At 50.7% G+C, this 18,518-nt stretch overlaps 1 protein-coding gene across 2 annotated transcripts in view; it reads left to right on the top strand.

Moving 5' to 3' along the window:
• The window catches only part of PRKX (protein kinase, X-linked), a 58,437-nt gene that overhangs the window by 24,430 nt on the left and 15,489 nt on the right, over nucleotides 1-18,518 (top strand). For both annotated transcript variants that reach the window (XM_018043893.1, XM_018043894.1), the window contains exon 3: nucleotides 9,229-9,492. In XM_018043893.1, the coding sequence (XP_017899382.1) occupies nucleotides 9,229-9,492 (264 nt within the window). The remainder of the gene's footprint in view (nucleotides 1-9,228; nucleotides 9,493-18,518) is intronic.

Genomic DNA, 18,518 nt, shown 5'->3' on the forward strand with positions numbered 1-18,518 from the left:
AATCTTTTATAAAGGAGATGCAAACTGCTCTGTCTGTGGCCAAGGCATTCTCATATGATTTAGGAGAACTGGCTTGAGCCTTTTTTTTTTTTTTTTAACTGAAGACAGGAAGTCCTCAAACCAGAACCCCAGGGTGTGTCCCTGAGGGTGCTTTGTGGCCCAGTTTTCCCAGGAAGACAGGCCTCCTGGTGGCCGGATTCCTGTTTGTTCTGGAGACCTAGTGGTCTGTTGAGCTTTCTGTGGTAGTTTATGTGACGGTTAGAGAATCTGCCTGCAATGCAGGAGACGCGGGTTCAATTCCTGGGCTGGGAACGAGAGAAGGCAACCCACTCCAGTGTTCTTGCCCGGACAATCCCGTGGACAGAGGAGCCCGGCGGGCCATGGTCCGTATGGCCTCAAAGAGTCGGACACGACTGATGGGCTAACACTTCCACCGAAGAGAAGCAGGTAGACTTGATGGTGGACAGGAAAAGTCCGAAATGTTGTTGTTGAGAAGACAAGAGTTTGGAAGAGGCAAGAAGCCGGCGGGAGAAGCTCTTTTCAGGCCTGGGAGTGGCAGGGTGGAGATGCTGAGTTGGCCTCGTTGCGTGTGTTCTGGGCCCAGCACACATTAGGGTGATGCTCTTGTGAGTCTTGGGCTGGGCGGGGGGCTTCCAGCTCTGGATATTCCGCCTCGTTGTGGCTGTAATTGTGTCTGCCTCCCCAAAAGATGGGTCTTCCCTGGTGGCTCAGATGGTGAAGAATCTGCCTGCAATGCAGAAGACCTGGGTTCGATCCCTGGGGCGGGAAGATCCCCTGGAGAAGGAAATAGCAACCCACTCCAGGGTTCTTGCCTGGAGAAACTCATGGACAGAGGAGCCTGGCAGGCTACAGTCCACGGGGTCGCAAAGAGTCAGACATGACTGAGCGAGCAGCACCCAAGCCCAGAAATACACCACAAGTACCCGTGAAAGCGACCTTGTTTGGAAATTGGGTCATTGCAGGTAGAATTAAGTTGTTGAGGTGCTGTAGAAATGTGTTGTTCGTTCGATTTCATGGGTGGCCTTATACCAAGAGGCCTAGGTCGGGAAGATGCCCAGGGAAAGGAAATGGGGCTTTTTTCCTTGTAATTTAGTCTACACAGCTGTGCTTGTGTGTGTGTCTGTCTCCTGACCTCCTCTTTCTGTATGGACCCCAGTCCTTTGGGATCAGGACCCGCCCTAGTGACCTCATTTCACCTTTATCCTCTATTTGAAGACCCATCTCCTAATACAGGCATATTCTTAGGTCCTGGGGGGTTAGCAGTTCAACATAGGGATTTGGGGTGATGCAGACAGTATCTATAAAAATCTGCCTGAAATGGCAGGAGACGCAGGTTCGATCCCTGGGTCGGGAAGATCCCCTGGAGGAGGAAATGGCAACCCACCCCAGTATTCTTGCCTGGAGAGTCCCATGGACAGAGGAGCCCGGCGGGCTATGGTCCCTGGGGTCGCAGAGTTGGACATGACTGAGCAACTGACACTTTGGCCATCCAGCCCAGAATACCTACTTACTGAGTTGCTCAATGCCGGTGTTTTAGCCCATGAGGGTGTTATAAGGTCCTTGAGGTTTGGGATATTTTTCCGTGTGTTATCACTTCAGAGATCAGGTTGTGTTTGAAAACTGCGGTTGCGTTGATCCAGGGCCAGCAGGCTTTGGATGCGCCCCCATACAGAGCAGGGGGGAGAGGGATCTGTGTGACCAGCCCTGGGAACAGACGGCAGGGAAGGCCCGCAGCCACGGGGTGAAGCCTGCAGTTGAGTGGGAAGAAAACCAGGCGGTGAGCAGGTGTTGAATCCTCCCAGCTGTCCAGTTTTCTCTCGGAAGTGAGTCACTTCTCCCAATATCTGCCTTTTGAAATGCTGTCCAGAAACCCCAAGTGGGTTTTCCTTGCATTTCCATGAAGCTGCGTGAAGCGAAGAAGATCACTCCGAAGAAAGGCTCCAGTTTGAACTTGTGCTTGAACGGTTTGGCACGCTCGCCTGGGGTGTTATCAGCAAGTGCGGGACTTGAAGTGTGACTGGTTGCATTTTTCTGAAAGCCAGCCAGGAGGTTCACTACATAGATATCGGACGACACTTTTCTGTTCTGGGATAAAACCATTCCAAAGGTCAGTGCAGCCAGCGGAGAGATAATTTTAGAAGAGCTTAGTAACTCAGCGTCCAGGGTGTTGAAGGATTGTGACACAGTCAAGATTTTCCAGGGGAGGACGGCTTCGGTCCTGTCTGAAGAAGGCAACCCTGTGTCTCCTCCCTGTCCTTTCTGCCGTGTAGAGATTGCTGGCATCTAAGAGTGGGACCTGAGTTCGATCCCTGGGTTGGGAAGATCCCCGGGAGAAGGGAATGGCAACCCACTCCAGTATCCTCGACTGGAGAATCCCATGGTCAAAGGAGCCTGGTGGGCTACAGCCCATGGGGTCGCAGTCAGACACGGTGAGTGGCTAACACTTTCTGTTCTTTTGAGAGTGGCATCAGGGCAGGTGTTCTCAGCACTGCTGACATTTTTAGGACTTAAGCCCAGGAGGCAACATCTCTATTAACCCTGAGAATTGCTCTGAGGAAGCAGGACGGGGTGCGGGGAGCCAGGTTATATAGAAGTTTTGCAACAGAGAGCAGTTAGTGTGAACATCAGAAGATGGTTGTTGATGAAAGAAATCAGATACCCGAAGTTGAGGAATTTAGTGCTTTTCTATGTATGGATGTGAGTGTTGAACCATAAGGAAGGCTGAGCGCTGAAGAGTTGATGCTTTCGAACTGTGGTGTTGGAGAAGACTCTTGAGAGTCCCTTGGACTGCAAGGAGATCCACCCAGCCCATCCTAAAGGAGGTCAGTCCTGGGTGTTCATTGGAAGGACTGATGCTGAAGCTGAAACTCCAATACTTTGCCCACCTGATGGGAAGAACTGACTCATTTGAAAAGACCCTGATGCTGGGAAAGATTGAAGGTGGAAGGAGAAGGGGACCACAGAGAATGAGATGGTTGGATGGCATCACCGACTCGATGGGCATGAGTCTGAACAAGCTCCAGGAGTTGGTGATGGACGGGGAGGCCTGGTGTGCTGCAGTCCATGGGGTTGTAGAGTTGGACGTGACTGAACGGCTGGACTGAACTGAACTGATGTATAGGAAGATGCAAGCATCTGGACTCATTCCTTTATTCTGCATCTCAGCTACCTGGGGCCAGCATCTGTGTGTTCACCTGCTGAGTTTCCTCAGGGGAGTGGCTGCTCGCCAGCAGCTGTTGTTTCCTGAGTTCCTTTAGGGCTCGTGGACTCCCCATCCAACGTGTTTGCAGTCACTCATGACTGTGACATCCTTGGTTCACTGATATGGCTGGAAATCCATTTCTCACGAATTTGTGTAGAGGTTCATTGTGTAGGGTCATCCGTCAGGTGTCATTGGGACCCTGGAAGACGTTTTCCCGTCAGAAGAGCCCTCGCTGGGTGCTAAGCTCGCCCAAGAAAGAACAGTGAGGCTGTCATACCTTTGGGATGCTGTGTGCTTCTGTTTGAGCATCACGGCAAGGAACAGGCGGGCTAGACCTAGACAGGTCATGATGTGACCCAGAGAAGGGGTGAGCGCAGCCCAGAGAAAGAGACTTGTCTCGATTATAAATGATGGGGAAAAAGGCGGGCGTCTGGTCATCTGGTTTCTCTAGACAGTGATGCCGGGGAGGAAGACATGTTCCTGATCCTTCCAGGGTCTTCTGGCTGGTCTAAGAATGAAATGGACCTGAGACAGATGAACCAGGAGAAAAAGCACACACAAATTTAATCTCATGTATACATGGGAGAGAGCTACGAAAATGGAGTCACTCTCTAAAACGGCCCAACTTGTAGTCCGCATGCTCACTTGTGTCCCAACTCTTTGCTACCCGCATGGACTGTAGCCCCTCCAGGCTCCTCTGTCCTTGGGATTCTCCAGGCCAGAATACTGGACTGGGTTGCCATTTCCTCCTCCAGCGGATCTTCCCAACACAGGGATCGAACTCTTTGCTTTGGCAGGCAAACTCTACCCCTGAGCCAACTGGGACTCACCAGATGGCCCCAACACTCCCCTTAAATACCCTCTTCAGCTGCAGACAAAAAGAGGATGTTGGGGGTAGTGGTTTCAGATATCAAAGAGGAGGAAGGGCAGTTGACATAGAGACGGAGAAAAAACAGAATTTTATAAATAAATGTTTGCTGGTCCAGGAGAGACATAGAGACCTAGTGTGAACTCTAGTCTCCAGGCTCTGTTTGCCCTCTGCAGACATCTCTGCTGAAACGAGAGATTCCAGGACCAACTCCTCTATCGACGTTCTTGTAGGCAGTTCAGGGAGAAGGTCCAAGTGTTCCCTTGCATCTGCAGGACCTTGTTTGTTTTCAGCTGGAGATAATCTGCATGCCTGAAAGATGCTGGGGGAGGGCAGGTTTTGTTCTTTCTCCAGTAACAACAGACACAAACCACCCCCACCCCACCCCAAGCCCCCTTCCTGCCTCCTGTCTTCTTCCTCTCAGATCTCAACACTGCAGATCTCGAACCTTGAGACTGGGAACGGGACAAAGATACACAGGAACTGGGGAAAGAGAAACCCCTAGAAGTGGATGCCACTGTGCTTGCTAAAGATGGGGTCCCTGGGCAGCCCTGGCCACAAGAGGCAGAAATCTAGCAGTGCAGAAAGAAAGGCATTTATAGGAGTGTAACAAAGTGAGGTGAGTTCATCCCTTAGCGTGCAGCCCTCAATGTGCATCGCTAGGCTGCACCATTACTAGGCAACAGGTCCCGCTCAGCCATTGGTCAGCTCTGCAGCGGGTCCCGCCTACAAGCAACCAACTGTCCGTAAGAGACCGTAAGCACTCCTGCTCAGGCATGGGTTGAGGCCTCAGTGGGCTCAGCCCACCGGCAACCAACTATGAATGAGTGCCCATGAGTGGTCCCACTCAGCCATTGGTCAGTGCTGCAGAAGGACCCGCCCAGAAACAATCGTCAATAAGTGACCCTTAGTGGTCCTGCCCAGCCATTGGTTGATGCCTCAGTGAGCTCCGCCCACTGGCAACCAACTATGAATGAGAGACCGTTGGTGTTACCGCACCTCCATTGGTTGACACCTCAGAAGGCCCCGCCCACAAGCAACCAACTGCCAATGAGCGACCCTTAGTGGTCCTGCTCACCCAGTGGACAGTGCCTCAGTGGGCCCCCGCCCACAAGCAACCAACTGCCAATGAAGTCCTGGTGATGGTCCTGCTCAGCCTTGGGCAGTGCCGCAGTGGTCGCCAGGTAACCAGCTGTCAATGAGTAACATTCTTGGTCCCACCCAGCCGTTGGTCGTTTCTGCAGTGGGCCCCGCCCACAAGCAGCCAGCTGCCAATGAGCAACACTTAATGGTCCTGCTCAGCCATTGGATGGCACCTCAGTGGGCCCCACCCACAAGCTACTGTCAGTGAGCGACCCTTTGTGGTTCCACTCAGCCATTGGTTGGCTCTGCAGTGGACCCCGCCCACAAGCAGCCAACTGCCAATGAAGTCCTGGTGGTGGTCCTGCTCGTGGTCCTGCTCAGCCGTTGGGCAGTGCCACAGTGGTCCCCAGGCAACCAACTGCCAATGAGTAACATTCTTGGTCCCACCCAGCCATTGGTCATTTCTGCAGTGGGCCCGCCCACAAGCAGCCAGCTGCCAATGAGCGACCTTTAGTGGTTCTGCTCAGCCATTGGACGGCACCGAGTGGGCCCCACCCACTGGCAGGCAAGCATCAATGAACAGCGCTTAGTGATGCTGCTCAGCCTTTGGACGGCGCTGCCCCGGGCCCCGTCCACAGGCCCCAGCTGTCATTCAGTGCCCCTTAGTGAGGGCTTTCATCCAAAGGTGTGTGGACCGGCGGTCATCGGGTGGACACAGTGCAGATACTGGTCCTGGCCTTACCCCCGGGGGCCTTCCAGCTCACCCAGCCTTGGTCCAGCGGGAGAGCCCGGAGGGGCCCAGGAACAAGCTGGGGGTTATGGCTTCGGGGGGGCTCCAGGGTGCTTGCCAGGGCCACCCGCTGTCTGGACCCGGGGCTTCAGGCCACGGTGACCGTCTCCCCCCGTTCTAGGTTCTGTGATCGAAGTAGAGCGTGCGTCTGTCGTGGCTACCCTGCCGTCAGGGACCCCCATGGGACCTCGTCTCCCCCATCTGGACACCCTGAGAAGCCTGGGGGTCTCCCTCATCCTTGGGTCTGCGATCTAACTACTTGGGCGTCTGTCTTGGCTACTGTACAGTCAGGGACCCCCATGGGACCCCATCTTCCCCGACCTGGGCATCCTGAGAAACCCGAGGGTCAGTTCAGTGATGACAGCTGGGCAGGGTCTGGGGACCTGGCCCTCAGGGAGCTGCCCGCTAAGCTCTGTCCCTTCTGAGCCAGGCCTGGGACCCTGAAGGATGAAACCTATACCTGGGGACCTGGCCCTTTATTTTCAGGACAGATAATATAACACGTGTCTGGTAGAGATTTAGTGGAACATTATCTGCTGACCGTGACGGGACCTCAAGAGCAAAGGATGTGTGTTCGTGTGAATGTGTTCAGTCGTGTCTGACTCTTTGCAGCCCCTTGGACTGTCGCCGTGCCAGGCTTCTCTGTCCGTGGGATTCTCCGGGTGAGAATACTGGAGTGGGTTGCCATTGCCTTCTCCAAGGGATCTTCCCAACCTGGGGATTGAACCCAGGTCTCCTGCATTGCAGGCAGATTCTTCTGAGACACTTGGGAAGCCTGAATAAAGGTTCTGACATCAAGAAGTTGGCAACAGCTAACCACGCCCATCCCTCACCTTCTGTACAAAAGGGCTTTGCTGAAAGCTTCCAGTAACTTTGGGTTTCTTAAGGCTTGACGCACCCATCTCCTTGTGCGGCCCTGTAACAAACTTTCTTGTGTCTCAAATTCCAGTATTCTAGTATCGTTTGGTCTCACTGGGTGTCAGGCAAAGGGGCTTGCATTTATGATAACAGCAGCTCTATCTGAGCGTAGCGGGCTCCCCAGGGGGCCCAGACGGTAAAGAATGCCGCTTGCCCATGCATGAGACATAGGTTCAATCCCTGGATCGGGAAGATCCACTTGCGGAAGGGAATGGCAATCCTCTCCAATCTCCTTGCCTGGGAAGTCCCATGGACAGAGGAGCCTAGAGGGCTACAGTCCATAGGGTTGCCAAGAGTAAGACAGTACTGAGTGACTAAGTACATGTCTGAGGCTAGCCTCAGAGAGTCTTCACATTTAAATGCACACTTAGAGAAAGCCTGTTGTATGCAGGACCCATACTTTTCTCTAACGGATAACCACAGTGATCAGCGAAATAGACATTCATTTGAACATCGGAACAGTATGCTGTTTTTTCTTTTTGGAAGGCTTTCCTTGGACACAGAAAAGTTTTTCCTCTCTGCCGCCCATCTTTTTTCTAATTTGGCCACCTTGTGCAACTTGTAGGGTCTTAGTTCTCACACCAGCCATCAAACCCACGCCCTCAACAATGAAAGCGTAGTGTCCTAACCGCTGGACCACTAGGGAATTCCCTCATCTTTTTTTTTATCGCATAAACTTATATTTCCCTGGGAACTTCGCTGTTGCTCACACGATAAAGAATCTGCTTGCAGTGCAGGAGACCTGGGTTTGATCCCTGGGTCGGGAAGATCCCCTGGAGGAGGGCATGGCAGCCCACTCCAGTATTCCTGCCTGGAGAATCCCACGGACAGAGGAGCCTGGCGGGCTACAGTCCATGGGGTCACAAAGAGTCAGACGTGACTCTTAGCATGTATACTTTGCTGACCACTGCACTTGATTACTTCTTTCTGATTTTCCTTCCAGTTACGTTTTGGGTCATTGCAAGCGATCTCCTCCAGTGCTTATACATTGATATATTGATATATATATATCTATAGATTGATAACAGTTTACTATAGGCAGACCTCAGAGATAACAGTGGATTCAGCGGCGGAGCACCTCAGTAAAGCAGAGAGTGCTGTAAGGCAAGTCGCAAGAGGCTTTTGGTTTCCCAGTGTGTCTAAAAGTTTTGTTTAGGGGACTTTGTCATTCTCTTTTAGATTCCATGTATAAGTAGTATCATATAGTATTTCTGTGATTCTCTCTGGCTTCACTTAGTATGACCATCTCTTTCTTATGGGTACCTTTTCCAGGGTCGTATCTTATACAATTGTATTTATTCCAATAGATGGAGAAGGGAATGGCAACCCACTCCAGTATTCTTGTCTGGAAAATCCCATGGACGAAGGAGCCTGGCAGGCTACAGTCCATGGGGTCGCAAAGAGTCGGACACGTCTGAGCGAATTCACTCTTCATGACGTGTACGTGGACACATATACGTGTCTGTGACGGTGTGTGTCGTTCAGCTGGTCCAGCGCTTTGTGAACCCAGGGACTGCAGCACCTGGCTTTCTCATGACTGAGGGCCTTGTGCTGGCTGTTGAATCTACCAGTCTGTTCTCTTCTTCTCTCTCTTTCTCCAACGCCTTTATCACCTTGGCTTAGAGTCCGTCACCCTCCTATGTAATGGAAACAGCACTTGCAGAACCAAGGAAGTTGTTCAGTTGCTTAGCCGTGTCCGACTCTTTGCAACCCCATGGACGGCAGCACACCAGGCTTCCCTGTCCATCAGCAACTCCTGGAGTTTGCTCAAACTCATGTCCGTCAAGTCTGTGATGCCATCCAACCATCTCATCCTCTGTCGCCCCCTTCTCCTCCCGCCCTCAATCTTTTGCAGCATCAGGGTCTTTTCCAGTGAGTCAGCTCTTCACATCAGGTGGCCAGAGTATTGGAGCTTCAGCTTCAGCATCAGGCCTTTCGATGAGTATTCAGGACTGATTTCCTTTAGGATGGCCTGGTTGGGTCTCCTTGCCGTCCACGGGACTCTCCAGAGTCTTCTCCAGCACCACAGTTGGAAAGCATCAGTTCTCAGACGCTCAGCCTTCTGTCTGGTGCAGCCTTCACATCCATATGTGACTGCTAGACCGCCCCTGTAGATGTATCTTTGCGTGAGCTGTTCATGCACCATGAACTCAATCCTCTCCCCACCTCAGCCTCTGTGTGTCCGGCCGGGGCAAAGTGCTCTGTCTCACTGGGATCCCCCCGCCCTCCCCGGTGCAGGTTCTGGACGGGCCATGAGCTCAATGCTTTGCCCACCTCAGCCTCTGTGTGTCCGGCCGGGGCGTAGCGCTCAGTCTCACTGGGATCCCCCCGCCCTCCCCGGTGCAGGTTCTGGACAGGCCATGATGACCGCTTCCTGTACATGCTCATGGAGTTCGTGCCGGGTGGCGAGCTCTTCAGCTACCTGCGGAACCGCGGCCGTTTCTCCAGCAACACCGGGCTGTTCTACGCGGCCGAGATCGTCTGTGCCATCGAGTACCTGCACTCCCGGGACATCGTCTATAGGGACCTGAAGCCGGAGAACATCCTGCTGGACAGAGACGGCCACGTCAAGCTCACCGACTTCGGGTTTGCCAAGAAGCTGGTGGACAAGTGAGTGCCCGTCACCCTCCCCATGTTGCCCCTTCTCCCCACCCTCTGCCTCTGGCGGCCTCCACTCCGCCTTCTGTGCTGGGAGTTGCTTTCTGTTGAGATTCCTCATCTCAGCAGAAGTGATGGGTGGCTCCCTGGGGGCTCAGCTGGTAAGGAATCTGCCTGCAATGCTGGAGACCTGGGTTCGATCCCTGGGTTGGAAAGATCCCCTGGAGAAGGGAAAGGCTACCCACTCCAGTGTTCTTGCCTGGAGAATCCCATGGACAGAGAAGCCTGGCAGGCTACAATTCACGGCAGAGAGTTAGCCATGACCGAGCCACTAACACTCACCCTTATAACTGATACTGTATAGCTTTTGTCTCTACCTGACCGGCTTCACTTAATCTGCCCATCTGTGGGTCCATCCACATTGCCACAAATGGCACGCTGTCGTCCTTTCTCATGGCTGAGTAATATTCCATCTCGTATAGGTACTCCACCTCCTTTATAGTTTCTTCTGCTGACGGACAATGAGGTTGTCACCACGCCCTCGGCTATTGTCTGTAATAAGGATGATGACATTTTAAGAGGTAGAGGTGTGTTATTTTGTCCCCAAGCTCAGGACAATCTTAGAGACAGCCCCAGAGCCCAGTCCTTATGACACCGCCTGGGGTCACAAAGACTCAGACACGCCTTAGCTTACTGAGGAGCGTACAGTACCGTATTTCCCAGGACAAAGGTGTGTGTTCCCTTCCTCTGCACGATTGTACTAATTTAGCTTCCTAACGTTGCTATCGAGAGCTTTGCTGTTCAAAACAAATTCAGCACAGATCTGAATTATTTCACATTTTTAACGAGTCTTGTTTCAAAAAGTCAAACCAGGCATAAATGATTTCATTCAGAACTTGATTTAATTCAGGATGTCCCAAATGGGACCATTTCAACATATTGTCCGTATCAGCTCTGACAGACTCTCCGTGAATATTTTCTGTCCACACCTCATGGTGTGTAGGATCTTAGTTCCCCAGCCAAGGCTGGAACGTGCGTGCTCCCTGCTTTGGAAGCGTGGGTCTGAACCATGGGAAGTCCTCCATGAATCTTCGCTACTCAGGTTTTGAAATTCCAAACATCGTTTCTCCTTTGGTGTCTCTTTAAGTTGGGCACTGATTTCCCATCAGAAACACGAGATCTGTGTTTATTGCCCGTGATGCTTGAAACGGTTGGAAAAAAAGCAGATTCGCGTCCATTTTCCAGTCCGTGCGTTGAGTGTGGGTTGTTACATTTAAATTCAGATTAAAACCGGGTTAGAATTTCACTCTGTGCAGTGAAAGTACAGCTGATGACTCCCATATCAGAAGCTAGATCTGGAACAAATCTGGTGTCCATTCCTGTGACGAGTTGGGGTTGGTTCACGTGAGTACTGTTCCTCACGTTGCAGAAACATCTGTTTATGGCAAACAGTTGCGGAGCAGTTTTACGTTAAAGGAAGTGACTCCTAGAGGAAATCAATCCTGAATAGTCATTGGAAATCAGTCCTGGCTGTTCACTGGAAGGACTGATGCTAAAGCTGAAAGTCCAATCCTTTGGCCACCTGATGCGAAGAGGTGACTCATTGGAAAAGATCCTGATGCTGGGAAAGATTGAAGGCAGGAGGAGAAGGGGACGATAGAGGATGAGATGGTTGGATGGCATCACCAACTCAATAGACACGAGTTTGAGTAAACTCAGGGAGTTGGTGATGGACAGGGAGGCCTGGCGTGCTGTGGTCCGTGGGGTCGCAGAGTCGGACACGACTGAGCGACTGAACTGAAATGACTTACATTAAATAACTCATGTCTGGTGACTTTTACACAGGGGCCGTCCTGGGATTACTTTCTCTGATGAAGTTAAAGTCAATGTCATTTTTTCCTATAGAATTTCATCACTTACATGGCTAAGAATAAAATGAGGTGCTTTGTGTCTTAGCTGGGAAAGAACCCGCTTGCAACGTGGGAGACCTGGGTTCGATCATTGGGTTGGGAAGATACCCTGGAGAAGGGAAAGGCTCCCCACTCCAGTATTCTGGCCTGGAGCATTACATGGATGTATAGTCTGTGGGGAGCGAAAAGTTGGCTTAAAGCTTAACATTCAGAAAATGAAAAAAAAAAAAAAAAAAAAAGAAAATGAAGATCGTGGCATCTGGTCCCATCACTTCATGGGCAATAGATGGGTAAACAGTAGAAACAGTGTCAGACTTTATTTTTTTGGGCTCCAAAATCACTGCAGATGGTGACTGCAGCCATGAAATTAAAAGACGCTTACTCCTTGGAAGAAAAGTTATGACGAACCTAGATAGTATATTCAAAAGCAGAGACATTACTTTGCCAACTAAGGTCCGTCTAGTCAAGGCTATGGTTTTTCCTGTGGTCATGTACGGATGTGAGAGTTGGACTGTGAAGAAGGCTGAGCGCCAAAGAATTGATGCTTTTGAAGTGTGGTGTTGGAGAAGACTCTTGAGAATCCCTTGGACTGCAAGGAGATCTAACCAGTCCATTCTGAAGGAGGTCAGCCCTGGGGTTTCTTTGGAAAGAATGATGCTAAAGCTGAAGCTCCAGTACTTTGGCCACCTCATGCGAAGAGTTGACTCATTGGAAAAGACTCTGCTGCTGGGAGGGATTGGGGGCAGGAGGAGAAGGGGACGACCGAGGATGAGATGGCTGGATGGCATCACGGACTTGATGGACGTGAGTCTGAGTGAAGTCCGGGAGTTGGTGATGGACAGGGAGGCCTGGCATGCTGCGATTCATGGGGTCGCAAAGAGTTGGACACCACTGAGCGTCTGAACTGAACTGAACTGAACTGATAGTCTGTGGGGTCGCAAAGTGTTGGACACAACTGAGTGACTTTCACTTTCAGTTTATGTAGAAAGAGTGCAGGTAGCTTTAAACCTGGGTTTTATTCTATGATAGTGGTGCTGCCATCTATTGGCAGTGTTGTGTATAAAGTCCACCCTTGTTTAAAAAAAAAAAAATTGTTCTTTTTGACTGTACTGGGTCTTCATTGCTGTACTTAGGTGGCTCAGCTGGTAAAGAGTTTGCCTGCAATGGAGGAGACCCCGGTTTAATTCCTGGGTTGGGAAGATCCCCCGGAGAAGGGATGGGCTACCCACTCCAGTATTCTTGGGCTTCCCTGGTGGCTCAGCTGGTAAAGAATCTGCCTGCGATGTGGGAGACCTGGGTTCCATCTCTGGATCAGGCAGGTCCCCTGGAGGAGGGCATGGCCACCCACTCCAGTGTTCTTACCTGGAGAATCCCCATGGAGAGAGGAGCCTGGCGGGCTGCAGAGCATGGGGTTACAAAGAGTCAGAGACGGCTGAGCAACTCAGCAGAGCACACAGGCTTTTCCTCTAGTTGTGGCGAGCAGGGGCCCCTCTCCGGTTGTGACCCGCGGGGCTTCTCATTGCAGTGGCTTCTCCCGTTGTGGAGGACGGGCTCTAGAGTGGGCTCACTCACGGTGGCGCGCAGGCTTTTCACTGCCCTGTGTGATGTGCAATCTTCTGGACCAGGGATGGGACCCAGAGGACAAAGCAAGGAAGCAGGGGTGATGAGAACCTGTGACCACCCTCAGCGGTGGATTCCCAATCTCTGAACTTCCAGGGGAGGCCAGTTTTTTTTTTTATTAATTTTATTATTTTTTAATATATTTATTTACTTATTTTTGCTTATACCAGTTTATTGCTACCCACCCATCTCCCTGAACCCTCATGGACGCGCGCTGTCATGTAACCCCATGGGCTGCAGCCCGCCAGGCTCCTCTGTCAATGGACTTTTCCAGCTAAGGATACTGGAGTGGGTGGCCATTTCCTTCTCCATGATTTATTTTTTAATTGAAGGATAATTGCTTTACAGGATTCCATTGTTTTAAATTTGTTTTTAGTTGAAGGATAATGGCACTATAGTATTGTGTTGGTGTCTACCAAACATCAACATGAAAGTCCTCTTTTTTTTTTTCCAAAGTCATTTTGTTTGGAAGCTTGATTCCAACAAACTGTCAGTAAAATGCTTCACAGATTCGCTGGGTGATCAGTTGGCCCGACCATCACCAGTTCCCAGCTGAGACATCTGTGGTTCTGAGAGGTGAGACGGTGTGCCCGTATCCCCACAGTTGCCAAGCGATAGTGCTTTATGGGTTTCAGGATAAGTTTATTTCCTTACCAAGATCCTCTGTTAATGGAAGCACCTCAGAGGGGCAGTGAGGGATGAAGGCTTGCTGTGGGGACCGCTTGTCTGCGTTGGACTCGTGTGTTTGCCCATTTCTAGAGGGTCGGAGTGAGTGTGTAGATTGGGGTCGCCTCTGTTCGTGGTGTTGCTCATCTCATCTGTGAAGTGAGAGCTCTTCCTACCCTGTAGGGTGAGAGGTAAGGATGGCTAGATCTGCTTGTTGGAAAGTCTTTCCTAAAGACAGTTCCGATCAGGTAGTGGATGTGGGGTAGAGAGTCAGTGCTTCTGAATTCATGACGGCCGACCTCCCAGCACCAACGTCACCTCATAATTCTCACCTTCACTGCCATCACGACCAGCAGCAGCAGCAGCAGCGTTATCAACGTCACCGCTGTCACCACCGTCAACATCACTGCCATAATATCGTCACCACCATCATCATAGGATTATCACCATCAACGTCACCACCGTCATGTCAGCATCACCACCGTCACCATCAACATCACCACCGTCATTATTGTTATCACCATCACCATATCGATATCCCCATCAACACCACCACCATCACCAGCATCACCACCCTCATCATATTATCACCACCATCATATCAACATCACCACCATCATATCAGTATCACCACCATCATTAACATCACCATCATTAACATCACCACCATCAATATCGTCACCACCATCATCATAGGATTATCACCATCAACATCACCACCGTCGTATCAACATCAGCACCATCATTAACATCACCACCACCATCTCAGTATCACCACCATCACCACCATTAACATCACCACCACCACCGTATCATCACCATCAACATCACCACCATCGTATCAATATCACCACCACCGTCACCATCAACATCGCCACCATCATTACCACCATCACCATATCGATATCACCACCACCATCACCGCCATCAATATCACCACTGCCATCATATCAGTACCGCCATCACCGTCAACGTCACCATCATCATTAACGTCACCACCATCATTAACATCACCACCATCATTAACATCACCACCATCATTAACGTCACCACCATTATTAACATCACCACCATCATTAACATCACCACCATCATTAACGTCACCACCATCATTCACGTCACCACCATCATTAACGTCACCACCATTATACCACCATCATTAACGTCACCACCATCATTAACGTCACCACCATCATTAACATCACCACCATCATTAACGGCACCACCATCATTAACGGCACCACCATCATTAACATCACCACCATTATTAACATCACCACCATCATTAACATCACCACCATCATTAACGTCACCACCATCATTAACGTCACCACCATTATACCACCATCATTCACGTCACCACCATCATTAACGTCACCACCATTATACCACCATCATTAACATCACCACCATTATTAACATCACCACCATCATTAACATCACCACCATCATTAACGTCACCATCATTAACGTCACCACCATCATTAACGTCACCACCATCATTAACGTCACCACCATTATACCACCATCATTAACGTCACCACCATTATTAACGTCACCACCATTATTAACATCACCACCATCATTAACATCACCACCATTATTAACATCACCACCACCGTCACCGTCAACACCACCACCACCAGCATCACCACCACCAATATCACCACTGCCATCATATCAGTACCACCACCACCATCACCGTCAACATCACCACCATTATTAACGTGACCACCATTATTAACGTGACCACCATCATTAACGTCACCACCATCATTAACGTCACCACCATCATTAACGTCACCACCATTATACCACCATCATTAACGTCACCACCATCATTAACGTCACCACCGTCATTAACGTCACCACCATCATTAACATCACCACCATCACCGTCAACACCACCACCACCAGCATCACCACCACCACTATCACCAGCATCGTGATCACCCTCCTCTGCTGTGGACTGCACGTATGTCCCTCCAGAATCCGTGTCTTAAAGCTCTACCCCCCGTTGTAACTTTACTTGGAGAGAGTCTTGTTGCAGGGAACTCAAGGTCAGGTGACGTCACGGCAGCGCGGTCTTAGAAGTACAGGACGTGCGACCCTGGGAGACATTTATTACCCTCCCCAGTTCTGGGAATCCGCAATCAGCCTGCTGGCTGACCTGAGTTCCTGATGACGGTCTCTTCGCGGCTCATTCTCACCGTGTCCTCCCGTGGTAAAGGGAAATCTCTGTCTGCCTCCCTCTTCTTACGGGGACGCGAGTCGCTGGGTTAGGCCCAATCTTCTCTTGATTACATCTTCCAAGACCCTGTTTCGAGCAAGATCACGTTCACGGGTACCAGCCTTTCGTTAGGACTTCTGGGTGGAACCCAGCTCAACCCAGTGTGGATGCCACAGTGGGCACTTGGGAATATGAACGTAGCACCAGCTGGACGTCTGTTGCACAGACCAACCGCGCTCTCCTTGGATAACAGCCTCCTACCCCTGAAAGTGTTAGTTGCTCAGTCATGTCCGACTCTTTGCAGCCCCATGGACTGTAGCCCCGCCAGGCTTCTCTGTTCATGGGGATTCTCCAGGCAAGAATACTGGAGTGGGTTGCCATTCCCATCTCCAGGGGATCTTCCTGACCCAGGGATTGAACCCGGGTCTCCTGCACTGCAGGTGGATTCTTTACTCCTTAAGCCACCCGGGAAGCCCCGTGTCGTAGTGGAAATGATAACACTGAGAAAAAGTAACAGCGGTGGATATCACCTTGCCTTCTCTCCACGAGCTGAGTGAGTGAAAAAGAACAGCAGAGCGTTGATAATTCACAGCCGGGACCAGCACCTTCCCCCCAGCATCGACAGCCATCCGTCTTTCTCTTTCCATATTTCTTGCAAATCACAAGCTTGTTTCTAACAATGGATGCCTCATGTGCCCAAGAGGATTGGGAAAATTTTTTAAGTATAAAGAGAATTCTCTTAAAGGAAGAAGACAAACTGTTCCCGCTTTTCCGTAACTGTTTGCTACGAACGTGGGTGTACACAAGTCTCTTCAGCGCCCCGCTTTCAGTTTTCTTTGGGGATATTGAGGACTGACATTTCTGGGGCTTGTGGAAACGCTGTTGCAATGTTTCACGGAACTGCAATTCCGCTTCGAGATGTAAAGTTTTACGAAGCTTTGCTCTATTCTGAAGCTGTTTCTAGCAATTTATGCCTCTCTAGCTCCTAAGAAGCGTGGAGTCTTTTTGGAAAAAGCTTTTGCTTCAAAAAGGTACGGAGAAGGACATGACAACCCACTCCAGTATTCTTGCCTGGAAAGGTCCATGGACAGAGGAGCCTGGCGGCCTGCAGTCCGTGGGGATACATGACTCAGCAGGCGTGTCTGAGGTTGGAGGGAGATGGGTTGGTAGCTATAAACTGGCAGAGCTAAAAAAAGAAAAAGGTGTCAGGCTACCTGAGTCTACTTGGAAAACTGCTAAGTCGTACAGCCTTCGATGTGTGGGCCCCTCAGCTGAGCTTGCCGCCAGAAACTCGACTTTCTGCCCGCAAGCGGAGACACCACACCTGGCAGGTATAAGTTACTTGCTACCGCCTCCAGCTGGTCTGGACCTCACAGCTGAGGCCCAGGCTTCCAGCCGCATTCAGGCAACCTTGGATGTGCCCCCAGGCTGGAAACGTAGCTCTAACGGGATCGGCCCGCAGAACTAAAGAATTTCCTGAGCCAAAGCAACGAGGTAGTGATAGTGTTAAAAAAAAAAAAAAAAAAAAACGCCTGCTGGTGCAGGAGATTTAAGGGGAGGCAGTTCCTCTGCTGGGTCCGTCTTTGCTCGTTGGATCTCCGGCTTTCAGCCCGATGTGCTGCGTTGCTCTCGTTCAGTTGCTCAGTCACGTTTGACTCTGTGCGACCCCATGACTGCAGAATGCCAGGCCTCCCTGTCCATCACCAGCCCCCAGAGCTTGCTCAAACTCATGTCCATCGAGTCGGTGATGCCATCCAGCCATCTCATCCTCTGTCGGCCCCTTCTCCCGCCGCCTTCAGTCTTTCCCAGCATCAGGGTCTTTTCCCGGCTGTCCTCTAGGTGGGGCCAAAAGCTAACTTTCCTGCAGGTCTCGGCTCATCTGGGAGAGAAAATCATTTCCAAAGTTCTCCGCCCTGTTTCTACCCCAAACATCCCAGAGCCCCTTAGCCTCAGGATTTTTGAATGGCGCTGCTGACACTAACGTGTCAGTGAACCCACAGAAGCTCAGCACACACGTCAGACCTTCTGCAGAGAGGGCAGAGAAGATGCTTCACTGGTACAGCGGGCTTCACAAGTCAGTGCCTTGAATCTGTTTTCATAACGTTTTATGGGAAAACAGGATTTGGGGGGTTTTGCTTCTGAGCAGGGAAGGGAAACACCAAGAAAAATACACGGCCGTGATAACAGGACTGTTACTTCGAGTCTGTTTCGCTTAATGAGTGTTTATAAAAGGAAGCAGGGCTTCCCTGGTGCTCAGACTGCAAAGAATCTGGCTGCCGTGCAGGAGACCCGGGTTTGATCCCTGAGTCAGGAAGGTCCCCTGGAGGAGGAAGTGGCAACCCACTCTGGTATTCCTACTTAGAGAATCTTACTTGGAGAAGAATCACTCCAAGAATTCTTACTTGGAGAATCCCAGAGGAGCCTGGTGGGCCACAGTCTATGGGGCTGCAAAGAGTTGGACATGGCTGAGTGACATCATTTCATCATGATCATAAAAGGAAGAAACTCAGGGAAGACAAGGTTATTGTCTTTATGTATGGGGTAGGACTTGCTGGACAGCACAGGCAACTTGGCTCAGTACTCTGTAATAACCTTATGGTCACCAGGGGGAA

This window comes from Capra hircus, assembly GCF_001704415.2.
Source record: "Capra hircus breed San Clemente chromosome X unlocalized genomic scaffold, ASM170441v1, whole genome shotgun sequence".
Taxonomy (NCBI): Eukaryota; Metazoa; Chordata; class Mammalia; order Artiodactyla; family Bovidae; genus Capra; species Capra hircus.